The sequence below is a fragment of the Sorex araneus genome, chromosome 2 (assembly GCF_027595985.1).
Source record: "Sorex araneus isolate mSorAra2 chromosome 2, mSorAra2.pri, whole genome shotgun sequence".
Classification (NCBI taxonomy): Eukaryota; Metazoa; Chordata; class Mammalia; order Eulipotyphla; family Soricidae; genus Sorex; species Sorex araneus.
The window spans coordinates 212,231,428-212,258,789 of NC_073303.1; the positions used below are offsets into that span (position 1 = coordinate 212,231,428).

A 27,362-nucleotide genomic window follows, 5' to 3' on the forward strand; every position below is an offset into this window, starting at 1 on the left:
GCATGTGTGTCAGCCCCATGAGCTCTCTCTCTGACCCTGTGCCTCAGGTACATTTAAAATTGTGTTGATTGTCTCTATTTGTTACTGTCCGAAAGGTTCTACATAAGCTACTGTGCCATTATATTGAGATGAAAAATAACAAGTTGGTTTAAAAACATTTTTAGAGCCAGAGTTATCAATAGTACAGCAGATACCCAGGTTTGATCCCTGGCAAGAAAATGGTCCTTTAATCCCATCAGAACTGATCCCTGAGTAAGTCCTGAGCCAGGAGTTATCCTGACCCCCAGCAGGTGCGTCCCAAAAACAAAAGTAAAGAGACTTTACTATGTGAGAGACCAGGATATCAAAAAGTTATTAAAATTACAGTAGTTTAGTAATGTGAAAATTGTTATTTTAATTTAAAGTAGTACTAATTACTGATACTGTGTTTGTATAATTTCTTTCAGTAAAATGCTGCCAAATACATATGTGGTTATTTTTCCTTTTGCAGGATATTACAAATGAAGAGCACAGAAAAATTGAAGCATTAAAATTAGAAAACAAGAAGCTAGAAAAACAAAAAGGAGAGTTAATGATAGGATTTAAAAAACAATTAAAATTAATTGATGTTTTAAAAAGGCAGAAGGTGAGTGCCTGTCCTAGAAAACACTGAGTTAAATTACAAATATCTGGACTTATAGTAAAATATGTAGTATTTCTCTTTATTTAGTATGTGTAAGTTTTAGATAGTGTGAACCAAACAAATGGATATTTTGATTACTAATATTTTGATTAGTAATATGGAAAGTACTTATAGTAACTACAGAAAAGAGAAAATAAAAGAATAACTATTATCTTAGAAGATGAAAGGTTTTACTTAAGTCTTAAAAGTAAAAAATAATCCTGAAGCACTGTTGTTCCCAACTTCTCTACCAATTACTTACCTAATGGTAAGATTTGAATTCATGATTTTGTCATTTCCCCATTTACAAAGGTTATTTATAGTATTTTTGCTTTCTCAACAGAAGGTTGGTTTTATACTGCATTGAACAAATATGCTTTTATTGATCGGCCCATGAATGTAATTAACATTTAAAACACCATGTGTATTAGAATTAGAGTTCACATTCTTACAATTTGATTTTTTTAAAATACAGATGCATATTGAAGCTGCTAAGATGTTGTCCTTCACTGAAGAGGAATTTATGAAGGCACTTGAATGGGAAAATTCATAAATTGTATACTACAGTCCTTATGACAGTGTATGGTAGATATTTTTCTAAATTTAAGGTGTAATGGTTAGAATTATTTTTGTTCTCTGTAAATATTAAAGATATTTGATAATGGACCTAGATTAGAGGAATATAAAATTTATATAGTTATTAGGAAAAAACAAAACAATAGGAATTTAACTTTTGATTCTGCTCTTTTTTGACAGAATAGTAATAGTTTATTTGAGAGGAAATTTTAGTTTCTATTGATATTATGTGCATCAGGTAATAAAGCTCTTTGAAAGTCCTTATTCTTCTCTCTCTTATCTGTAGATAATAGATTTGTGTTGCTGTTATGTCTTTGGACCACACCCAGGGGTGCTCAGGGTTTACACCTGGCCCTGCACTCAGGGATAACTCCTGGCGTGGCTCAGGGGATCATGTAGGGTACAGGGGCTTGCTGTGTGTAGGCAAATGTCCTACCTGCTGTTGCTACCTACTAAAATATGGCCCCTGAAGTAGGTGTTTTAAACTCAGATTCTAAATACTCTTATTGTCTTGGCCAAATTAGTTCATAGAAACTGTAAGCTTAAGTGAACTGTCATGGTAAAAAAATACTCTTCTTACATCCAAGTGGCCAACAGCCATATAACAAATATTTGTTGTCATTCATATTAGGGAATTAAAACAACAATGAGGTATCACCTCATGACTGTGAGAATGAAATATATCAAAAAGTTGTAAGTAGCCAGTGCGGGCAGGGCTGTGGTGAGAAAGTAGCCCCCACCCACTGTTGGTGGGAGTGTCAAGCTGGCCAGCCTTTGTCGAAAGCAACATGGAGAGCCATCTAAAAAAATCCCCCAAACATAAGAATATCACGCACACCTATGTTCCTCACCTCATTTAAGTACAGCAGCCAAGATAGGATAACAACTCAAAGCCCAATTACGGATGAATGGGTCAAGAAGTGGTATCAGCCGGATTCCCGAAACTGATCTGTTGAAAACTCAGGTCTCCGGGTTTGTGACTGACCTCTCCAGGCTCTCATGGAGTTGGGAATGGGCGACCTCCCTGCTCTCCCTGTTTTTACAGAAGCCTGGCAGTCACGCCATGAACCACCATTGGCACCAAATAAGCTCATTAACAGGCCATGATCCAGAGACTCATAAATAAATCTCGAAAGAGATCAACAAGTTACAGAGATGCTTCCAGACCCTGTGCCAGGCTCTGTTGTCTGGGGAACCCAAAGTCATCATCCAGTTAACAATTTAACTCCCGCTGTACTGTAGCACTGTCATCCCATTCTTCATTGATTTGCTTGAGCGGGCACCAGTAACGTCTCCATTGTGAGACTTGTTGTTACTGTTTTTGGCATATCGAATACACCACGGGGAGCTTGCCAGGCTCTGCCGTGGGGACGACATACTCTCAGCAGCTTGCCAGGTTCTCCGAGAGGGGCGGAGGAATCAAACCTGGGTTGGCCTCGTGCAAGGCAAACGCCCTACCTGCTGTGCTATTGCTCCAGCCCTTTGAAAGCCTGGACATATTAATAAAGAAACAAATGCAAAACATTTCTAAACCTAAGTCAGTGTTCCCATAGTCAAGCAGTAATATATTTCTTGTCTTTACTTTTCAAAATCAGAACAGATACAGAAGACAATATTATAGATGATCGAAAATCTAAATCTTTCTTAAGAAAAAAAAGATGTGACTTATTTTACATTTATGGAAATATTTTATTTGAATCTTTCTCCAGGATAACCATGATGTTTTTATTATCATGGGATCTTTCCATTGACATGTTCAGTAACAAACATATAATGAACTATGACTTATTTTTAGAAAAAGTGATTTGAAACAATACTTTCTACAGATTTTTAATTTGTATTCCTGCTGTCAAATCAGTAGGCTTGTTTTCAAAACACTGATTTGGGGTTGTATCTTCATGTTGGCTTCTCTCCGTACTCACCTTTGGACATTCTCCGCACCAGTAAGAGTGCTGTACAAAAAAATACAAATTCGTGAAGCGTTCCCGCTGTATTACCCTGTTCAAATTTTTTGAATTCCTGGCGTGTACGGCCGCACTTGTGGCCACGTGACACCTCAAACTCTACACCACTGATAAACCAGGAGTAGCACACCACACAGGATGGGATGTAGAGTAAAAGTCAATCAATCTTAAGAAAATATAAACAACCAGTCTCAATTAAGAAAATATAAACACACAAGCTTAACCTGTAACAACATGTTAGTAATCTCTTCTACAAGGGCTTGATGGCTCCATGGTGAGATACAATATTCACACACCTTCTTCTGACAAAATTTTTTTGGATCATTTTTAGCAGTTACAACAATTATATATAAAATATGTATTAGCAATTATAACAAGCAATATAAAATATTCAGGGCCTGTTATAGGGGCAGACTTGAGGGTGGTTGGAAAAATTGGAAATAATGACGATGGGAAAATGCACTGGTGGTGGGATTGGTGTTGGTATATTGAATGTAATAAATCATGAACAACTTAAAACTGTAATTTTCAGAGAAGAAACAAACCTAAAAGTTGAAAAAAATGTCGTGGTAAATATACACAGTGGAATACTACACGGATGCCGTCATGCTGAGTGAGGTCAGTCGTAAGGAAAGGGAGAGATACAGAATGATCTCTCCCATGTGGGACTTAAAGGTACACATCGAGGTAGCAACACAGAACCAAAGGAAACACAACAGGAGAACCGACACGCACACTTGTGTTGTAGAACAGCGCAGAGTGGAGGGTGGTGGTGTCCTTGCGGGAGGGAGACAGGCACTCTGGTGATGGCTGTGCTGTTGCAATTATGTCTGTGAGAAATCATTATTAATAGTACTTTTAGCCAGAATAAAAGGCAACATAATGGGAAAGCTGACCCACACAATTGTGTGTGTGTGTGGGTGTGCACGTGGGAGGGGGTGGATATTGAAATGGAGGGGTGTCGAGTCCTTGAGAGAGGGAAGTAGGAAAACTGGTGAAGGGGGTGGTGTTTGAATTATATGCATGAGAAGCCATTATTAATATTATCGTAAACCACAGAATCTCAGTAAATCCAAAAACTTTTTTTTTTACTTATTTTTTACTTATTTATTTTCTTAAAAGTTTTTTTTTAAATACTTCATGAGAAATGATGAACTCTGAACTGTAAGAGAATGTGGAAATATTAGGTTTGGCCTAAAACATTATTTATGTACTATTGTAATGTGGTGGTGAATAAATCAGATTTTCTCAATATTAACTTGTTTAATTTTTCCAGTTAACCTGTTTAATTTTTTTTTGTCAGAAAACAGTATTTTCTTTACAAGTCATGAAAGATCTATCTTAAAAATTCCAAATAAAAGTCCAGAGACAATGGATCCTACTATCACAGATATAAAATAAAAGCAACACTGACATCTAGTGGTAACATACAAGAGAATTCAGGTTTTACCAAATCTTACTGTCATTTCTCTTCGATAATTTCACTCCTTTTCTGATACGCTTTTCTAAACTCTTCACCGAGCATATTAATATCATCCTCTTTTTTAAATACTCCCTAGAAGAAAAATATTTTGAATGTCAATACTAAGAAACAAATAAATATATAGACATGTAATTTGTGATAATAAAATCTACTTCAGCTGGGGGGATGACTTTTTCAAGAAACGATGACTGGATATAAATAGAAGCAGATAGAGCTGGATAGCTCAAGTAGTTGGGATCTGAACTTTACTGCTGTGAGGACTGAGGCTTGAGTTGGGTAAGTGGGAAGGAGTTTCCAAACTGTATCACGTCTTTGTCCTGAAAGAGCCCTGTCTACTTCAAGTGAGGGAAGTCGAGATCAGGAGACGGAGCTGTGCCAGACTCCCGACCAAGACCTCAGTTCCATGGGCAACCAGCAACCACTCAATCTCACGGGAGAGAGTACAGGTTTAGAGTTAAACAATCCTTTGAAATCCTTTATTTGTCTGTTTACCCTTTCTGTGTATAGTAAAAGAATTTATTTGCTTATCTTGTAATCTAAGGGATTGAGAAGAATCATTTAGGTCATTTGGAGTCACTGGAACTCATTCTGGAATATCAAGTAATTTATTAGCCTTTCCCCTAGTCCACAATTACTTCCTTATAAAAATAAGCCAAGACTCTCCCAGATTTTATAGATATTTTATGAGATTTATCTGAATTAAGGCTAACAATACATCTTTTCACGTTCATTCATCTGGTCTAACCATGTAGACCAAGACACTGTGGACTGGAAAATTTTTTCTCCAGTTCCTTTTTTCCTTAGCACCAGACTATATTACCAAATGTGTACTTTATTCAATTACTGTACTTGAAAAATGGATATCTTACATGAGTCTAAAATACCTAAATCTAAATTCATATAGTCACACTATCTCAAATAGATATACATACCTGGTTATTGGCTACTTTCTACAAGTATTTTCAGAGCATATTTCCTAACATGTATACATATATTTCTATCTACATATCTGTCTATCTATCTATCTATCTATCTATCTATCTATCTATCTATCTATCTATCTATCTATCTATCTATCTACCTACCTATCTATCATCTATCACCTCTTGTTATAAAACCAGATGTCTCCGACCCAGTTTTTTTCAGATACTTACTTTTCTGTATAAAGTATCACAATTACTTTAGGGTATCTTAGTTTTATACCACCTATACTGAAAGGGAGGAAAGAAAATTATCTCTAAAATTTAAATTTAAAAACCTGTGGCTCTACTCTAAGACAGTGCTAAGATCAAATCTTTTATTTTGAGGTGACTGACCAAAACCCCATGCTACTCTGCAGGAGAAAGAAGCTGTGAAACCCAGGACCTTGGAGATCCTGATACTGTTTTGGTTTTCTTTCACCACTAGTAGAACTCTCAAAGATTAAATCTCACTTACTTTAGGTAGATACCCAAGTAATTTAGTAGCATGTTCTTTGAGAAGTTTTTGTCTTTCCTCTTCAATGATTTCATTAATACATCCTTGTCTTCTTTGCTGAAGCTGCCATTCTTCTATATCACGTTGCTGCAAATGTATTTAAAATCATAGTGTCACAAGTCAATGATATTTTAATTTTTTAAAGTAACACAAATAACATAGGTCTTTCTGAAAGTTTTTGTATAGATTACTTTTCCCCCCAATGGTTGACGTATTTTAATGTCCTTATATTTTGTCTGCACACAAAATTTCTCATGGGACATTGCCTTTTCCCCTATTTTTATTGATATGATAGAGATTACTGAGACTTACTGTTACTGTTTTTGGCATATCCAATACGCAATAAGTCTCTCAATGAGAGACGTTACTGATGCCCGCTCAAGCAAATCGATGAGCAACGGGATGACAGCACAGCACTTATGATAGAGATTACTTCCTCTATTTTTGTTTTTTGCTTTTTTGGTCCATACCCGATGATGCTCAGGGTTACTCCTGACTCTGCACTCAGAACTCACTCCCGGTGGTGCTCCGGGGAGCATGAGATGCTGGAGTGGAATCTGGGTTGGCCACATGCAAGGCAAACACGCTGTACTGTTTCTCCGCAAGGTCACATTGTTATAAGCAAATCATTTTCTGATTATTGGCTACGTTAGACTTTTGCACTATGTTTTTTTAAAGTTCAGTGTTAATTTTTAAAAAACGTTTAAAATAAAACCTTTCAAACAAATTTAAAAAACAAAATGACATTGTTACAAAATACATTCATCTTTCAAGAAGTGGTCATACAAAACTATTCTTGCAGCAAGTTCAGCAAGAGGCTAAATTTTATTCATTTTCTCTCAACAGAGACCCTAAGTCCCTGGGGATAGGTATACCAGGGTCACCTTGTCCATGTGCCCCTTTTCCTGGGAGCTTATTCCTAAGACACTGAACCATTTTCTGGGCCCTTCTCACTAGGGATTCCTCACAGCAGGGCGGTCAGGTTCCCTTGGTGCTTTCTAGGCAGCACTGGGGTTTGAACACAAGACTGTGCTTAAGCAAAAAAAAAAAAAAAAAAATAGTTTACGTGTGTGTGTGTCTGTGCGCATATATATTTATCGTGCGCAGTCACCAAGGTTGCAAAAACAATAGCTGTATAATTGGGATTTCAAGGAGGCAAGTGCATATTTTCAAGTTATAACTAAGTTCAAATAAGTTATTTTTTTTTTAATTCGACAACCATTTATTAAATGCTTACTATACATAACAGGCACTGAAGACAGTTTACAGTCGATCAAATGGAGGCTGTACATATTTGCATAAATTTTAGTATTCTAAAGGTCTATTTGAAGCACAAGATAATAACCCAAAACAACCCAGCAACACGGGTTCTTACTTTGTCGGCGAGGAACTGGTTGCGACGTTCTTCAATGAGCTTCTCCACGGCTCTCTTGTGTTCCAGCTGCTTCATCCTTTGCTTCTGGGCGTTCATTAATTCTATGCGATCATCCTCAGCAAACTTGGCAAGCATAGCTTTTCTGAAGATCTCCTCTTCCTCCTTTGCAGCCTGGAGTACTAGTTCCTTCAGGGCTATTTGTTCTATAAAATCTTGCTTCAGCTCCTTCTGCTTTCTTAGTTTCTCCTCTGCTTCTTCCTAAATGGCACGGACAAAGCTCATTCCATCACGTTCCTCACAGCAGGCTCACAAAGAAATGTTGACACAGTTTCTTTAGGTTTACTTTTACATTATGAAATAGCACTGACAAACGAAGCCTTTTCTTTTTTTTTTTGAAGCCTTTTCTAGATAACACTGCTCTACCTTCATTTTTGATCACAGCTTTTACCTGTGACCCCCAGGTTTCAGTATGCTGTTATACCAGCCGATGATAAGTTTGCCTATCTGTTTGCTTCTCATATGCTCATAGAAACTTAGTATTCTTTTACCCATTATTTTATACTTTGATGGGTAATTTTATATATGTATAGAAATATATGTATGATGGATTCATTGATACTTTAAAAAAATTACCCCTTAATTTTTACCCTTTAATACTTTAAATTTTACCCTTTAATACTTTAATTGTACACAGTTTACATTCTTATATGTAGTTGTATAATAATAGGTTTAATTTCAGTACATGGTATCTATTTAATTCCTCATTGATAAAATAGTATATATAAAATAATTTTTTATGTAGCTAAAATATTCAAATATTTTTCTCATTTTGAAAATTGATATACCTTTTAATCTATTACAAAATAATAATAAGTATTCTTTAGATATTCTGAATAAAAGTTCTGTTAGGACATGTGTGGGTATATTCCATAGCATGCAGACTAGTTTGCACTTTAATTTTCCTAACAATGTTAGGCACTTACTCATTTGATGAACCACAAATTACATATTTTTTTCTTTTATGGCTTATACCTTCTTGACTCCACTCAAAAAATCTTCATTCTGAAGGCCATTAAAACTTTATCCTACATTTTCTTCTAGAAATTGTACAGTTTGACTTTTAATTTTTTTACTCATTTAGAGTTAACTTATTTTAGTTTTGAATCACATCCAACAGTGCTTGGGGGCTATGCTAAGTTCTGCATGTGGGGGTTGCTCCTGACTGTGCTCAAGGAATATGTGGTGCCAGAGAATGACCCTGGTCCTCCTGCATGCAAAGAATATGCTCACTGTATTGGATTGTCTATCCTGCCCTTGTATTAACTTTTGTATAATACGGTAAACTTGAACACTTATATATGGTTGCATGAATTAAAATGGTACAGATTTTGTGGAAGATAAGCAGTTCTGAAAGTTACACCTGTTATTACCCTATGAACCAGAAATTTCATTCCTAGATTTATATCTTAAAAAAAAATTTTGCTGAACAAAAGACTTGTACACAAATGTCCACAGCAATGACATTCACAATACTCAAAAGATAGAAACAACTCAAATATCCTTCAGCTGTAAGCAAAATGTGGCATATCCATATAATAGACTATCAGCTTAAAAAAAAGAGGAAAGAATGATTAGATACAATAAATGGAGTGAATCAGGAAAAAATTATGCTACTTAAAAAAATCTAGACAGAAGTTCACATTTGTATAACCCTACTCATATGAAATATCAAAAAAATGGCCAAGTCATAAAGATAGAAGCACATTAGTAGTTGTTAAAAAGTAGAGGAGGAGAAGATGGGGACAAGGCATCCTTTTGGGGTCATGAAAATGTTTTATGAAAGGTGATGATTGTACATTAAGAATATGCTAAATATTGCTGAATTATGAGCTTTAAAATTATTAAATTCATAGATATATAAATTTTATCTCAATTTTTTTTAACAAAGCTTTCATGTTTGAGATTCAACCATACTGTGATCGAACACCCATCCCTCCACCCCCCATCCCAGTCCTCACCCTGCCTCCATGGCAGACAATTTCCCCAATACTCTCTCTCTACTTTGGGGCATTATGTTTTGCTCGAATTTTCCCACCACCATTCAAGCCTGCCTGCCAGGGGCAGATGCTAGATCATTTATTGTCCATTGCTCATTTTGAATATCATGGGTACCATGGCTGTGCACTTCTGGAATCCTAGACTGTAAATGGTTGGGTTCCAGAGACATCTCTGTAGGGCACTGATCCATTTTGGGATTCAATTGGGCATCTCTGGACCAGAGCTTCTGGGGTGCTAAGATGACACCCAGAGGCACATTGTGGGTGTGACAGCCATGCTGAGGAGCAGGCAGGGAGCCAGAGAGAGACAACCTGGTGCCTCTGATGCCCTGCGGCATGGAGATTTAGTCCTGGAACCCGCATACCTGGGCCTTGCTTGTGGAAGCTCCTGGTCACCGGGATTCCATCTGGAGTAGGCAGGGAGACTGCACCTGCTCCATCTGGGGTGCCCCGGTGAAATTGGCTCAGTATGGGGCCCGGAGAGATCTCTGGTTCATTGGTATCTTCCAGGACTCGCTGCTGTGTCTCTGGCTTTTGATCTCTTTCGAGATTTATTTATGGGTCTCTGAAGCAAGGCCAGTAATAGAGTTTACAGGGTGGTGCTGGAGTAAGTTCATGGGGTAACTGCCAGTGCTTCCATGTGTATTGGGAAGTGGGGGGAGGTAGCCCACCCCAAGTCCGTGAAAGCCTGGAGATTTCAGTCACAATACCCGAATTTTCAGCAGATTATGTCTTGGTGAGGTCCGTCCTGAGACGGTGGAGGTGGCCCAGGGGTACGGCGGTGATTTTGGATGTGGAAGCAAGTGGCTGCTGGGGGCTCTGCCTGGGCGGGCACAGGCCAAGCTGCCCCACTACGACTTACCCCAGTCTGCTCAGCCATGCGTGGGTCCGAGATTAACTGTGGCTTTTGGTCTCTTGCTAGATTAATCTACGGGTCTCTGAAATAAGGCCAATTAATGAGCTCCCACATACCTAACCTTTGGCTGTTTAATTTCTTGGTAAACTTGGTCCCAAATTATTGGGGTCCGGCCAAAGGCACAGCGGCCATTTTGGGGCGTCAGGAAGCCTGAAGGTACCATCAGGCTGCTGATGCACTCGCCCCGCACGTACAGTCTGACCTGTTGGCGGCACCATATTCCCTTATCTCAATTTTCAAAACCACTTGTGAAAGAAATACACAAATTCACAGTTATGGTCAGAGATTTCAATAACCCTCTTCTAATAATTGACAGAATGAGAAAAAAATCAGTAAGCTCAGTAAGGCTGTGGAAGAATTCAACAACACTATTAACAACCAGATATAATCAATGCTATGGAACATCACACAACAGCAGAATTAAATTCTCAGTGCTGCAGAGCAGCACTGTCATCCCGTTGTTCATCAATTTGCTCGAGCGGGCACCAGTAACGACTCCATTGTGAGACTTGCTGTTACTGTTTGGCATATCGAATACGCCACGGGGAGCTTGCCAGGCTCTGCCATGCAGGCAGGATACTCTCGGTAGCTTGCCGGGCTCTCCAAGAGGGACAGAGGAATCTAACCTGGGTCGGCCGCGTGAAAGGCAAATGCCCTACCCACTGTGCTATCAGTCCAGTAACAATGCAAAAATAAAAAAAGAAATGAAACCATACTCTGTTCTCTGATGCAGCAAACTAAAAATCAATATTAAAAAATGAGATTTTGGATATTAGGAATTAATGCATATCTAAATAATTCACAGATCAAAGAGGAAGTCTGTAGGAAAATAAATACATTGAGGTTGGTGAAAATAAGATATATCAAAACTAGTGAGATGCTACTAAAACATGAAGAAGAAAATTTCTAGCACTGTGAACAAATGTACTTGTAGCACTAAATGCAAATATGCAGGAAATGAGTCAATCAAAACCTGCAGCTCCTATTTTTGAGGGTATATACAAAGAGAAGCAAAGTATATCTAAAACAAGAAGGAAGTAAAAAGTGAAGAACAGAAACCTATAAAGTTAAAAATAGACAAAAAGATAACAGATGAAGGAAAGCCTGTTATTTTTTAAAACCAGTTAAATTGAAATAATAAAACTTCTAGAAGAAAAAGTACATATGATAAGCTCTTTAATTTTTTTGGATTTGATACCAATAGCAGTTAGCAAACGCACAAAAAAATAAGTGGAGCTAACTCAAACTAAAAATCTTCTGCAGAGCAAAGGAACCAAGAAAGTGAAGTCTAGGGGCTGGAGCAATAGTACAGCGGGTAGGGCGTTTTCCTTGCATGTGGCCGACCCGAGTTCGATTCCCAGCATCCCATATGGTCCCCTGAGCACCGCCAGGGGTAATTCCTGAGTGCAGAGCCAGGAGTAACCCTGTGTATCGCCGGGTGTGATCCAAAAAGAAAAAAAAAAAGAAAGTGAAGTCTAGAGAATGGGACAAATATTTGCAAATCATGTATCTGTTAAGAAATTAGTGCCCCGAATATATAAAGAACTTAAGACCTATCAAGAGAAAAAAAAATTCTGGTTGAAAAATGGATAGAGTATCTGAATAAACCACTTTCCCGAAGAAAACATGCAGATGGCCAGTAGGGCAAAAGTTGCCCAGCACTGAATAAGGCCTCACCTCTCAACTGCTAAAATGAATCTTGTTAAAAAGACAGAAACCTAGTGTAGGTAAGGATATGGGGAAAGGGGTCGGACCCAGGAGTGCACTGCTGGGAGGAGTGTGAGTCCACACAGCTAGATGTAGACAGTGTGGAGCTTCTTCACAAACTGAAAACAAACTACCATATCATCCAGAAAACCCCCTTCTGGGTACACAGACTCAAAGAAATTGAGAACAGAATATTAGAAAATATCTGCACCCCCATGTTCACTGTAGTATTTTAGTAATAAAGATATAGAAACAACATAAGTATCCATTAACAAATGAATTATATTGTGATGAGTGTAAGGGAATATTACTCCAGCCATGAAAAGAAGGGAACACTGCCATCTGCGACAACTCGGATGGATGTTGAGATACATACACACACACATACATATATACGTGTATATATATATGTATATATATATATATATATAATATATTTGCCTTTTGGCTTTTGGGGTTACACCTGGTGATGCTCAGATACTCCTGGCTCTGAAATCCAGGAATTACTCCTGGTGGTGCTCAGGGGACCATATGGTATGCAGGGGATCAAACCTGGGTCAGGGCGTGCAAGGCAAACACCCTATCCTATCCCTCCAGCCCCCACAGATGAATCTTGAGGGAATTAGAGTACGTGAAAATAAGCCATAAGAGGGGACAAATAAGACCTGGTATTTCTTGCATAGGAAATCTTAAAAAAAAAAAAGTCAAATTCACAGAAGCAGAATAGAAAAGCGGTTGCCAAAGCATGGTAAAGGTGCAGAGCTTGAAATAGGGAGAGGTTAGTATAAAGGCACAAACTGTAGAATGAAGAAGGTCTGGGGAACCAAAGTTAAAATATGGCAACAGGAGCTGTAAAACTGAAATTTGCTAAAAGAATATAAGGTCATAGTTCCTACCAAAAAATATAAGATGATGAACATGCTAATTACATGTGAAGAATTACTTCACAATGCACGCTTTAGATATCTAATAATTTTATATCAAATATATTAAGAAAAAAATGTTTAGATGTTGACTCACCCACTGGTAAGTGACAAAACTAACTCCTGACAAAATCTCCAAGAGGATGCACACCAAGCAGCGAACATTCACAGAAACACTGTCCCCCTGGCTGAAAACTCAGGGGCGCCTTCAGGAAGTGGGTGAACAGAGTACCTACCCGCAGAGCTGCCAGCAGCTGCACATTTGACTGGAAAACTCTGCTAAACATTCAAAGTATTACTACTAATTCTAAGCAATTTCCTCCAGAAATACATAGAGAGGGACCATGTTGCCATCCACTGTGACTCTGTTGCTCATCGATGTGTTCGAGCAGGCATCAGTAACGTCTCCATTGTGAGACTTGTTGTTACTGTTTTTGGCATATTGAATACCATCGGTAGCCTGCCAGGCTCTGCCGCATGGGCGGGATACTCTCGGTAGCTTGCCGGGCTCTGCGAGAGGGCCGGAGGAATCGAACCGGGGTCAGTGGCGTGCAAGGCAAACGCCCTACCTCCTGTGCTATAGTTCCATCCTATAGCTCCAAGTATATTAAAAAAAAACCCTCAAAATCATCAGTATTTCTCATGAGTAGGGACACAGAAATCCCCAGGCTGATACTTGGAAACAAAATACAGTCATAGATTAGAATAAAAATAACCCCATGATCAGTACTGGTTCCTACTCAGAAGGTATCAGTGGAGGAGCCCACCCAATGCGTCTGCTCCAGGCGGACCCACCCACCGCCCCTGCCGCACCAAAGCCCGACTAACCTCCCAGGAGCTGTGGCGAGCAGCTAACCCTTATGGAATAGCTGAAAACCCCAGAGCGCCAATGGGGGCAGGGGTGAATACCCGCCCAACCGGGGCCGGGCAGCAGCACCTAAGCCTGTCTCTACGGCTACACCAAGGGTTCCACCCTACTGCCCCGCGAACATTCTCTGCAGAGACACCAGTTTCCAGATAATCTCAGGTGACTGATCCCCGGCTGAGAACTCGGGTTTTTCTCTCTGCCACGTCTATACTTCCAGAAGCACCAGAAGTCCCACCCCGCACCCACGCCTCTGGCTTGTCCACTCTTTCGCCCAGACCATAGACGAGGAAGTGTCTGGACACCCTCTGAAGCAACAAAGAGTTGCTTCAAAAGGTTGGCGTGTATTCTCATCACGCTCGTTTAAAATAGCACTACCCAGGGCCATAGATTTTAGCCTCGCAATAAGGCAAGAAAAGTCAAGGAAAAGTCAATTACACAGACTTAGAAGGCAAGAAATAAAACTGTCCCCATTTCGGGTGTGTGATCATAGTATGACTGAGACTTGATCCTAAAAGCCCTATAACTGTTCTCAGGGTGACTCAATTAAAAAAATAAACTATTAAAAAAACAAAACAAAACAAAACAAAAAAACTGTCCCTATTTGCAGAGGACATTACTAAGGGAAAAAGAACAAATCCATCTTTTACAGCTACTAAGTGAATTCATCAATATTTATGAGATTTAAGATCAATATTAAGGTGATTCATTAACAATGATTATATGGACACTCAAAAAAACTTATACTCCACTTATAATTGCTATAAAGCTCTTAAATGTAAGATAAGATAAGATACATCCCGTTGCTCATTGATTTGTTCGAGCGGGCACCAGTAACGTCTCATTGAGAGACTTATTGTTACTGTTTTTGGCATATCCAATACGCACGGGGAGCTTGCCAGGCTCTGCCGAGTGGGCTTGATACTCTCGGTAGCTTGCCGGGCTCTCTGACAGGGGCAGAGGAATCGAACTCGGGTCGGCCGAGTGAAAGGCGAAAGCCCAACCACTGTGCTATCGCTTTAGCCCTTAAACGTAATTAACAAAATACATATTTGTATGCTGAAACTATAAAGCAAGGATGAAAAAGTTCAGGTGATCTATTAAATAAATGCAGTCCTACTGTGTGCACAGAACTGGGCTCCGCACGTATCAATTCCTGCACAGAGCTGGCCCCAGTCCAGTCCCTGTCACTGCCTGGGCTCCCTGAGCACAGAGCTAGGGGGCCCCAGTAGCCACTGAGTGTGGCCCAAGAACCCAAAAATAGTCAATTCTTTTCAAATTGATATTCAAATAAAGTGATTCTTATCAAAGTCCCAGGAGCCTATTTGTAGATAGAGACAAGAAGCTAAAATTTATAGGGAAAGGCAAAGGAACTAGAATAGCTAAAGTAATTTTGAAGAATTTTTATGCAGCTGCAGTAATCAAATCTATGAGGTATGGTGGAGAGCCACGCGCGGACCAACAGAAATAAGGTTCCATAACAGCCCCATGCCAACATGCTCGACTGTGCTTAATAAAGGTACAAACCCTCCTGAGGTCAGTTTTATCTGTACTGTCATTCAATAGCGACCTGTGACTTTTTTTTCCCTACTACTTATACAACTATAACAAGTCGTGAAATAGTCAACAATAGTCAACCACTATCTGCTGCTCCTTTTAGTTTTGCTTCATGTGCTGGAAGCTTCTTTCAGGTTTATAGATCCTGAGGACTATTATATCCTTTAGGTAATTTACCTTATTATCTTATCGTCAAATCAATTTTGATCAGTGTTTGGATGGCATATAGAAATCTCCATTCCATTGCATCTAAATGACACATATCTTCATATTTAAAGTGTGTTTCTTGTAGACAGTAAAATCCCATCATGCTGTTTGTTTTGTTTTGCTTTGCTTTGGGGTCATACCCAGCAATGCTCAGGGGTCACTCCTGGCTCTGGCCGTGCTTGTGCAAGGCAAACACCCTATCCACTGCACCATCACTCTGGCTCCTATACATCATGTTTTTTTTGTGCAGTTTGAGAAAAACTGCAACTAGCTTTTAAATCCAGCTTGAACACTTATGCATTCAGCTTTTAAGTCCAGCTTCTCTTTTCATTATAATGTTTATAGCTCTCAATATGGTTGGGTCTAAATCTATTGCTGATCCACTATTCCATCTCAAATGATACTATTTTCTACTAATCATCTTTCAATTTCCAAAACTTACTTTAAGTCTCTTCTCATTGGCTGCAGTTTGTTCTTCCAGGTATAATTCTTGTCGCATTTGTTCCAAATCCTCACGCTGTCGCATCTTTTCCTCTAATTTCTGAGCTAGCTATTGATTCAAACACACACACACATTTATAGAAACAAAATTCTATTACAAATAGTCCCGCTCAAATTTTTTTTTTTGCTTTTTGGGTCACACCCGGCGATGCACAGGGGTTATTCCTGGCTCTGGACTCAGGAATTACCCCAATGGTGCTCGGGGAACCATATGGGATGCTGGGAATCGAACCCAGGTCCACCGTGTGCAAGGCAAATGCCCTCCCCGATGTGCTATTGCTCGAGCCCCTCCCCTCAAATTGTTTATGACTTTACTACCATAGTTTGAAGTTGTTGTCTTTTTTCTTCATTTTCTTGAGCTTTTGACATTCGTTCTTCTTCTCTTTGTTGTTGCATCTGGGAAAACTCCATGATTTTTCTGTTTTCGTCTTCCATCTCCTCATGCTTCTTTCTTCTCCAGAGAGCCTGTTCTTTCTTAAACTCTTCAATATACTTCCGTGTGACATTCATTTTTTCTAACCTTTGCTGTTTTTCCCTAAAAGTAAATGAGCAGTTTTATAGTAACAAAAAAATATATTTTTTAAAACGTATCAAATCCTTCTGTTATTATAATGAGGGGGAACGGCTTTTTCCTACCTATAGCTCATTCATTCACGCAACAATAAACTATATTAACTAGATGTAATAACACCTGTGAATTTTCTAAGCAAAATACTGCTTCACTTTTTTCTAACTTATTGACATCTCATGGATCTATTTCAGAAGCCTACGACAGGCTAATGGCAGATGTCTCAGAAGAAAGTAATCATAAAACAAACTGTTACATGACGTGAGCACATTTAAGAAAAACAAAAGTTTTCAGTGATTTAGATTAGATTCATTATTTATCAGATATTTATCATGCTAAGATAAATAAGAATTGTTCAATTCAATGAAAAGTTATCACTGTATCACTGTCGTCCCATTGTTTATCGATTTGCTCGAGCAGGTACCAGTAACGTCTCCATTGTGAGACTTGTTGTTACTGTTCTTAGCATATCAAATATGCCACAGGGAGCTTGCCATGCTCTGCTGTGCAGGTAGGATACTCTAGGTAGCTTGCCGGGCTCTCCAAGAGGAACAGAGGACTCGAACTCGGGTTGGCTGTGTGCAAGGCAAATGCCCTACCTGCCGTGCTATTGCTTCAGTCTGATAAAAAAAAATAAATTTAAAAATAAATAAGAATTGTTCTCAGTTTATGTTATCATAACATTTACTGATGACTTACCATGAATTAGGCACTGTTCAGGTGCTTCTTCACAGTATGCCTAAAATCAACCTAATATAAAAGTTTACACTAATATAAAAGTTTAAGAAAATTGGGATTAACCTTACATTTGATCTTCTTCATAGATTTTCCTAACAATTTCATCAATCATGAGTTTCTCTTGCAGCAACTGCTTATAAGCTTCCTGCTTTTTCAGTTCTTGCTCTTCAAGTTGCTTCTCTAGGTCAAGAGAATATTGTGCTTTTACTTGATTTCTTTTGTCCTCAGCAGCATTTTCCGCCTTTGTTAATCTCTCATGTTCTTCCTGCATGGTTCTGGCTATTTCAGCATCACGTGCCTGTTATTGAAACAAAAAATCACCTTTCCATTTTAAGATCTGAGCATATATGATAGAATATTTTATGACGCAACTGAAAATTATAAACCCTATTACATAAAATTTTTCATATGTCTAGGTGAAAGCAGAGATTATTTGAAAGGTTCCAGTGACAAATCAAATCCCAAAGATGCCTTTCTATACTTTTCTTTCTCTCTCTCTCTCTCCCTCTCTCTCTCTCTCTCTCTCTCTCTCTCTCTCTCTCACCCCCTCCCCTCTTTTTGGACAGTATACAAAAAGAATAGTTAACAAATTCTTATCAATATTGAATTACATTTTTTTAATTTTGCACTAAATTTATATTTGAAAAACATTAAGTAAAATTAGAAATAATTTATTGTAACATCTGTGTTCACTGCCAAAAGAGTAGTCATCCTTTTCCTATACTTAAAAGTTGATAATTGGGGCTGGAGCGATAGCACAGCGGGTAGGGCATTTGCCTCGCATGAGGCCAACCCGGGTTCCATTCCCAGCATCCCATATGGTCCCCGGAGCACCGCCAGGAGTAATTCCGGAGTTCATGAGCCAGGAGTAATCCCTGTGCATCGCCGGGTGTGACCCAAAAAGCAAAAAAAAGAAAGTAAAAAAAAAGTTGATAATTGATGGAGACAATTTGCACAATTTTTAGCTGCATGGATTACCAATGCTACTTAAAGACAGTACTAGTTTTGGGGGTTGCATTTTATCTTTAAGTTCTGTATTAAATAGTTCTGAGAAGTTCTTAAATTTCTACTGCTGGTGGAAGTCCTGCCACTGGTCCAAAAATATATCTCCTTTCTCATTTTATTAAAGGCTCTTTATAATCTCTTTAAGCTGAAAGGGTCACACTTATCTCTGTGTATTTGCTATAGACTTCAATTAATTCTTTAAGCTTCATTTTCCTTTGAGTTGAGACGATCTTACTTTATGAATGGTTTAAGCACCTCATTTACTTCAAATGCTTTAAAATCATTTAACAAAATAAAATTGAAGTAAATTGGGACAATTAGGAAACTCTTCCTTTAGCATTATGATCACATCTCCAAATCTAGAATATTTACTGGAATCGAATATTAAAAACATTAGAATATGGATAATAATTTTTTGAATGACAATCACGATCTTAGTGATTCTATAAACATATGTTAATGTGACTTCACCAAAAAACTTCCTTTGCTTCTGTTTTATTAGCATGCTATACTAAGTTACTTAGAAAAATTAAAATGACAAGAACATTCAGTTACAGATTACCTCAAACTTATGGAAATGAAGTATGCTCTTATGTCTATGCTAAAAAAACAGGACTCAAAGAGACAGAACCAAAATTATCACCTACATATTCTGACACCTAGTCAAGTCCTAGGAGTGTTTGACTTTTTTGTATCAGTTTTAATAGCAAGTAGTGGAAATTATTTCAGGAGTTGGATTAAGATATCTTGACTCCCTTTAATAACTTTTAATTATCAGAATAATTAAAAATGGAAGCTATTGGTCAAATACTACAGTTTATGTCCTATTTTAAATTTTGAAAAAGTGGAACCGAGCTATGTGGGTTCAAGAAATGAAGTCATTATCCTTTTCTATCACCTGCCTCACCAAAACAAGAATTTCACTACTAAAAGTATGTGTTCGATCATTGTATGACTGAAACTCAAACATGAAAGCTTTGTAACTGTATCTCATAGTGATTCAATTAAAAAAATGAACAAATTAATTAAAGCTCAATACTAAACAATCCATCATTTTTGTACCTTAAAAATCTAAAAGGTATGTGAGAAACAAAGCAATGTAAATTATTTATAGTATGGACAATTATGGACAAAATTTTTTTTTTAAATTTGAGTTATTTTGGTTTTCTAAATGAGGACAAATATATAGAAAGCACAATGAGTAGAAGCATAATTACCATTTGCTCGTATTTAATGGCATCTCTTTCAGCAATCTGAGCTGCCCTTTCTTTATTCATGTAGGCTGCTCTCAATTTCTTCTCTAGTTCTCTGAGCTCAAAACTGTTTAAAAAAATACAGGAGTTAAACTTTATTATGCTTTCTCTGATTTTAAAAATAAACCACATCTGAAATTTGAAACTCTTTTTGTTTGAATGTGTGCCATATAGTTAGATTATTATTTAAATATTTTGAAAATATTCTTTCTTTCCTTCATCCAAAGAAAACTCAGAATGTTTGTGAAACAGGACATAGTAATAAACTTTCTTACTGAAAGAATCCTTTCACTTTCAATAATCCTGGCTCTCAGAAGGTGCTTGAGGTGTTTTTATCAATAGTTGTTAACATTTATCTTCGGACACTAATTCTGTTGAGTTAAAAGGAGGATTGCGGTTGATGAATTTAAACTTAAGCTTAAGTCTGGTTTAGTCAAACTCTGCCAAGTGAACTTTACAAGGATTAATACCCGTCTCAGGTCAGCTATGTGGATTAATACCAGTCTCAGGCCTGCAATGTGAAGACTTCTCCAAGCCTCCTTTGAGTCTCAACATTTCTTATTATTACATTTTCTCCTTTATACTATACAAGCTCCCCTTGTTCACTGTACATGCTTTTCCAAATTGTTATTGCAAAGATGACAGCATGTTTGTATCACACACAGAACTGTCTATTTTTTATACTAGAAAATGAAATGTTCCTGACACCATTTTAACTCCATGTATTCATATTTCTTTTCTCAATTTGTTTTAGTTTGTTTTGTTCTGATCTTCTGTATGTTTGAGTCTCAAGTTGTCTCCTAATAAATGACTTACTCACTTAAAGTTCTAGAACTACTACACACTTACCTTTCCCAGGTTCTAAAAATAACCGTTGGCTCATTTTCCTTCTTTTACCTAAAGAACTACTGCTGCTTTTTCCTTTAATGTAGAGCTCTTAGTAATCATTTCTGCCTTTGCACATCTGAAAACGTCACTTTCTACTCTGCAGCTATTTTGCTTCATCTATAGTCATACTTCTTATACTTGGCCTTTTATTGGTTTTACTGACATCAATAATTCTTTGAGGTTTATTTTTTCTTTTCTGGATTCCAAAGAGAACTAGCAGTGAGTGAAGTGGCAGTTTTCATCATTTATCATGTTTTAAGTGTGTCTCTATATCCTTTATCATGTAAGTCAAACTAATACTATAAGACATGAAGAAGGATGGTATCTTACCATTTACGACAGGATGGATCAAACTCGAAGGCATATGCCAGGTGAAATGAGTCAGACAAAGAAAGAAAACTACTATATGATCTCACTTAAATAAGGAATCTTAAAAAAAATACTGAACAACAAAAACAACAAAACAGGCTCCTGGGGCTGGAGCGATAGCATAGCAGGTAGGGTGTTTGCTTTGAATGTGGCCAACCCGGGTTCAATTCCCAGCATCCCATACCCTGAGCACTGCCAGGAGTAATTCCTGGGTGCAGAGCCAGGAGTAACCCCTGTGCATCACCAGGTGTGACCCAAAAAAGCAAAAAAAAAAAACCACAAAAACAAAAATACCCAAAAAACAAATACATCAAAAAACAAAACAAAAAAAGTTACAATAAAGTTTCTTTTTGAAAAAAAAAAAAAAACAGGCTCCTGAGTACACTGATAGGCGTCAGCAACTGGGATAGTGGTGGGGCAGGAGGGAATGAGTGTAGGGAACCAATAAATAAGAAGAAAATACAGATTTCCATTTTCACTGAATTACACTGAGCTCGTGCATTATTCTATTACAAATTTTCTTCCTTGATATGGCCTTCAGTAACAAAAGAGAAAACAAAAGAAGCGAAAACAACACAGACTCCTCAAAAAGACACTGGGGCCACATAAGAATCACAGTTGGTCAGCCACTTTCCAGGGAGAGAGTAGAAATTCTACTTCAGGTGCAAAAGCTAAATCTTACCTAAGGTTTCTCTACTGAGATTCATGCTTCTATTTTTTTTTTGCTATTTTTTTGTGACCGGGGGGGGGGGTCACACCCGGCCATGCACAGGGGTCACTCCTGGCTCTGCACTCAGGAATAAATCCTGGTGGTGCTCCGGGGGACCATATGTGATGCTGGGAATCAAACTCAGTTCGGCCCCGTGCAAGGCAAATGCCCTACCTGCTGTGCTATTGCTCCAGCCCCATGCCTCTATTTTTTTAAGATGTCACTTAAGTATATTTAGAGAAAAGAGCAGAACTCAATATTTATTTTCACATTAAAAATAAACTCCTTTCATAAAAAAATAAAAATAAACTAATGACTATGCCTTTTCTTTAAAAATTACATATACAGGACTTAAAGTAACAAGGATTTCAAGATATTAACTAAGTGCAAAGATCTAAAAAAGAAACTTTAGACTCAGGTGCTAAATATTACACAAAAGTTTAAAGATAAGAAACAAATGACATTTATAGGATCAAGATACCTGTTTTCTCTAACTTTCTGTCTCATTTTTTCATCCTTTATGCTTTCATGTTTTAGTCTTGCTAACTCCGTAGCCAGTTTTTCTTCTTGTTCAAGTTGAAGTTCCTTCAGTCTTTTATTTTCTTCTGCCTGGGTTTAAAAGAACAACAGCTCTTTGTATTTGTCCTCCAGGACCGGATTTGTGAGAAGTGGGTACAACCTCCACGCTCGGGCCCTGTGGAGCTGCAGTTACCCAATCACCTGGCAGCGCTCAGGGTTTTAAGGCTACAACCCAGAAATGCTCATAAGATCATGCAGTGCCAGAGATTGAACCACGGTCGATCACACGCAAGGCATGTGCTTTTACTCCAGTCCCCGGGGTCACATTTTATTTTTCCTCAAGAAAAACACTGAATTTTGCTTTGTGAGAGAAAACAGAAAGTGCCTTCAGAGCAAAAAATTAACTGTTTCATCTTAAAATACAAAGCATAATTTCCCACACCTTTCATCATGAGAAATCTGGGAAAAGTCCATTGATAAGACAGCATTAAAATATTCCCTCAGGTAGATAGATAGGACAGAAGAATCAATCTAATCGTGGGAAAGACACTAGAACTTTCGTGGGGGGGAGACAATGAGTCTTACATGCATGTCAAGCCACATTTCCAAAGCTGACAGCACATTATAAAGTAATGGTAAATCAATAAAGTTTTATTAAAAACAAAGTAAAATATCCCCGCAAGCCACTACCACTCATCTTTTATTACTAACCTTTTCCCTCTACTCTCCTTTTTTTCCTTTGCTTTTTTTTGGCTAGAGCATTTTAAATTAGATCCTAGAGTATTCATAACCACTCAATATTGATATCAGGAATTGAAATCTACTTGATATGAATTTACTCAATTCATGTATGCATTACATATGTAATGAGACCTGACAATTTTCGGCACCAAAATCAAAACAAAATAAGTTCTTATCTTAAAATAAAAAGGGAATTCCTTTTTAGGTAACAAACAGGCCACCACCATGTATTGACAAACTGGCAGTAATTCCTTAATAAGTTCTGATACCTTGTCAATACTTAGGTTTACAACAATCTCCAAAATGCTTTATCAACTTTTTTTTTGTTTAAACTAAAATCCAAATAAGATCTTTTTATGGCATTGTTATTATTTCTCTTAATTCTCTTTTACACACCACCCACGCCATTGATTTGCTGTAGGAAACAGGATATACATCTTGCAATCTGATTGACTGCTTCTGTGGGCTGTCATTTAACTTACTTTGCTTTTGTATGTAATATAAATGGTAGAAAGATCTAGAGTTTTATCAAACTAACTACTTAGAAAACAAATGAATCTACAAAATGATCACCATCACTAGCCATCATAAAATGCAAGTAAAAACTAAAATGCCATCACTATGAATCTATTATAATGGTTAACATTAAAAGCAGCAGAATCAATGCTAGTTAGAAACTATACCACCTGCACATTAATGGACAGAAGTATGGAATGATACAACCATTTTGGGAAATATTCTATTAATTTGTTATAAGGCCAGAATACAATTACTATGCAACTCAGCAACTGTGCTCTTAAGCATTTAATTAAAATGCCTTATAAATTAAAACAAGTATTATTAAAACACCCACCAAAGGTCATATTTATTTAAAATAGTTAATATTGCCCCACATGGCAGTCTAGCAAGCTACCCATGGCGTATTGATATGCCAAAAGCAGTAATGATAGGTCTCATTCCCCTGACCCTGAAAGAGCCTCCAATCATTGGGCAAGACGAGTAAGGAGAGGCTGCTAAAATCTCAGGACTGAGTATAATAGAGACATTATTGGTGCCAACTCGAGTAAATCGACGAACAATGGAATGACAGTGATACAGTGAGAACAGTTAATATAGCAAAAATGTAGCTATTCTTCAACGGGTCAAATAAACTGATCAAAAAAACAGATCAAATAAACTGTAGAACATCCGATCATAGGAAAATAACGTGAAAAAAAAAAAGAAAGAATAAATTAACCACACAAATAACACCTGGATGAATATGTAGGAATTAAACCGAATGAAAATATCCAAAGTGTTGCACATCAGCTGATTTCATTTATCAGTATATATTTTTGAATATCACATATTTGGAAAGTTTACTTTTCTAATTATAAAAAAGTTGATAATTTTTCCTTTTAAGATATTATGTTCACTTTTTCAAAAAGTTCCTAGCAAGAAATAATTTACAAGCATACAATGTACCTTTCACAATTCACAGAAATGTTTTTGGTATATTCACAACGTTGTGCAACTATTATCTAGATCCAGAACTTTCCCAGGTAGTGTATTTGGGAGCTGTTTTAAGTTCATGGTCAATGGAGAAAGATCACAGGGTTCGCATCTGCCATCATCTACTCCTCCTCTCTGCACCACTTCTTACCATCAACACCCCACACCAGAGAGGTACATTTGCTTACCCTGACACATCATTCTCACCCAAAGTCCATAGTTACATTAGGGTTCATGCTTGGTGTTCTACATTTTATGGGTTTTGATGAGCGTAAGTATCAATCCTTAAAGTATCACACGGAACAATTAAGATTGCCCTAAAAAATCCTTTTTTTTCCTCTCTCTACTTTCTTATCTCTCACTCTAAGTCCTTGGTAATCACCAATTCTTTCAATATCTCCTTTGTTTGAGCTTTTCAAGCACAGAGTTGAAATTATACAGTAATTGGTCTTTCCGGTTAGTAATACAAGTGTAAGTTTCCTCTCCAGGTCTTTTCCAAAGTGTATGTAAACTAATAACCAACCGACAAAATTCTGCTAAAGATAAAAATCAAAGGAGAGATAGTACAGCACGTAAAGGCGCTTGCCTTGCACGTGGTGGATTTGGGTTTCATCCCTGGCATCCCAGATGGTCTCCCAAGTCCTGCTAGGAGTAAATCCTAGGTACAGAGCCATAAATAAGCCCTGAGCATTTCTGGGTGTGGTCCCCAAGCAAAAACAAAAACAAAAACAAAAGGTAGAGCACTTTTCCTAGGACTCTGCATGTATTAATTCATTACTTGGTAAACAATCCTATTATGAAGTAGGCATTGTTTTATTCCCACTCTGTAGACGAGGCATCAAAAAGTAAAAGAAACTTATTCAAGTCTTCACAGCTAACACATAGTATCTCTGGGATCCAAAGACACACAGGACAGTTCCAAAACCCAGGTCTCATCAGCCGGCTGAGCCGTCATCTGCTGGTGCTGTCAGTTCTCTGCTCAATGCCAATTATCAGCCAATCCTTGCATCATTTCCAAGAGAAATGAAAGGAGAAAAACAGGGGAAGAACGAACAGTAAAACTTACCTTTTGAATAGCTTCTTCCATATCCAGTTCAAACTGCTCATTCTGTAGTAACCTGAGGAATCTCCTTTGCTCAAGAGACTCCTCATTTTGATTCTTTACTCGTTGTATATTGACTTGATTCCCTATCTTTTTCAGTCCCTCGATTTCCAGCTGTTTCTTGTAGTTTCTCTCTATCGATTTCTCATACCTTTCACTGTAGCTCAGAGTTCTCCAATTGGAAGCCTGGGCAGGCAGGAGGCAGAAAGGGATCTGCATACTTTGGCATTCCAAACATTGAATTTGTCAAATAGAATTCTGTAAGCCTCAATTCCCAATGACACAGAAAGGGGTGACGGTAAAGAAGGGTCCCCCACTTTCTAAGGTAAGAGAAATACACCGCAGCGTAAATGTGCTGGGTGAAAAGGTACCCATCAAGTAGGTGCTAGTATCATCAGCTGAGGATAAAGGTGATGCATGGAGAATAAAAACAACTTTAGTGGGATAGCCCCCCAGCACTGTAGGATGTGGTCCTTTTTAAAAAGAGACAATATCATTGTGTGTGGGCTGGAGCGGTAGCACAGTGGGTAGGGTGTTTGCCTTGCATGCGGCCAACCCTGGTTTGATTCCTCCGCCCCTCTCAGAGAGCCCGGCAAGCTACCGATAGTATCCCGCCCACACGCAGAGCCTGGCAAGCTCCCTGTGGTGTATTGGATATGCCAAAAACAGTAACAACAAGTCTCACAATGGAGACGTTACTGATGCCCACTTGAATAAATCTATGAACAACGGGAGGACAGTGCTACAGTGCAAAATGCATGCAGCAGTGCTGGCTTCATGTATATAGTTTGTAAGCCCGTAACTGTACCTCATGGTGAGAAAGAAAGAAAGAGAGAAAAAAGAGAGAAAGAGAGAGAGACAGAGAGAAAGGGAGAGATAAAGAGAGAAAAAGAAAAGAAAGAGAAAGAGAGAAAGAAAAGAAAGAAAGAGAAAGAAAGAAAGAGAAAGAGAGAGAGAGAGAAAGAAAGGAGGGAAGGAGAGAAAGAAAAGAAAGAAAGAAAGAAAGAAAGAAAGAAGGAAAGAAAGAAAGAAAGAAAGAAAGAAAGAAAGAAAGAAAGAAAGAAAGAAAGAAAGAAAGAAAGAAAGAAAGAAAGAAAGAAAGAAAGAAAGAAATGCAGGCAGCGGAGGGACAGACACCACTCTCGCAGTGTTCCCCACTCCTCATTCTACCCCGTCCCTCCCCCTTAACTAACAAAACAAAACAAAACAAAACACCCCAAAAACGTTCCACAGCTGAACGCGGGGCTTTCAGGGCAGAGATTTATTTTTTGGTCCTTATAAAATGAATTCTAATTATTTGCATGTTATTATTATTATTTTTAAAATTAGCTGTGGGAAAATTTTATCTTTATTAATTTTTTTTTTCACAGCAGAGATTATTTAACAGAGTAACAGTCGCTCCCTCGGTGCTTTTATTCCCACTTATTCAGAAACACGGGAAACAAGAATTTTTACCGGCCCCTCTGCTGTTCTAGCATTGCCCAAGCTCGGGGACCCGCAAGTCTGCAAACAAGTTCCCGCAAATCCCCACTTAATTCCCAGGCCCGCGGCCCGACGGCCTGCAGCGGGCGGCCCTAAGCTACAATGAAAGCAATAGATAAATAAACGAGTTATTATTTATCCGGACCCCCTGCCCAACGGCTCACCATCCTGGCCCACGAAGGTCCGGTCCTTGGTTCCCGCAACCGCCTTCTCCCGCCCAAAGAGCCGC

The 27,362-nt window shown here is 38.1% G+C and overlaps 2 protein-coding genes across 5 annotated transcripts in view; one reads left to right on the forward strand and one right to left on the reverse strand.

The window, feature by feature from the left end:
• Positions 1-1,497, forward strand: part of TEX9 (testis expressed 9) — a 32,818-nt gene extending 31,321 nt beyond the window's left edge. For 2 of the 3 annotated variants that reach the window (XM_055127062.1, XM_055127063.1), the window contains 2 exons: positions 491-625; positions 1,137-1,497. In XM_055127062.1, the coding sequence (XP_054983037.1) occupies positions 491-625; positions 1,137-1,214 (213 nt within the window). In that variant the 3' untranslated portion in view covers positions 1,215-1,497. Of the gene's footprint in view, positions 1-490; positions 629-1,136 lie in introns of those variants that run through there. The other variant, XR_008628545.1, reaches the window with a different exon arrangement.
• A 1,405-nt stretch (positions 1,498-2,902) lies between these two features.
• Positions 2,903-27,362, reverse strand: MNS1 (meiosis specific nuclear structural 1). 2 transcript variants are annotated; one of them, XM_055127870.1, is made up of 11 exons: positions 27,298-27,362; positions 25,616-25,837; positions 22,280-22,407; positions 19,797-19,899; positions 17,643-17,872; positions 16,587-16,803; positions 16,210-16,317; positions 7,536-7,793; positions 6,122-6,247; positions 4,662-4,756; positions 2,903-3,189 (listed from the first exon to the last, which is right to left on the reverse strand). In XM_055127870.1, the coding sequence occupies exons 1-10, from the start codon at positions 27,298-27,300 to the stop codon at positions 4,664-4,666; spliced, it is 1,488 nt and encodes a 495-aa protein (XP_054983845.1). In that variant the 5' UTR covers positions 27,301-27,362; the 3' UTR covers positions 2,903-3,189; positions 4,662-4,663. The 2 variants fall into 2 exon arrangements, with proteins under 2 accessions (XP_054983845.1, XP_054983844.1); XM_055127869.1 differs by having other exon boundaries at positions 4,652-4,756.

Excerpts from the sequence above, each read along its gene's own strand:
- MNS1 (XM_055127870.1), bottom strand. Across the intron at positions 22,408-25,615 it reads TGGAAGAAGCTATTCAAAAG|GCAGAAGAAAATAAAAGACT; the intron begins GTAAGTTTTACT and ends TTTTAAACCCAG. Across the intron at positions 4,757-6,121 it reads TACTTGGGTATCTACCTAAA|GGAGTATTTAAAAAAGAGGA; the intron begins GTAAGTGAGATT and ends TTTTTCTTCTAG.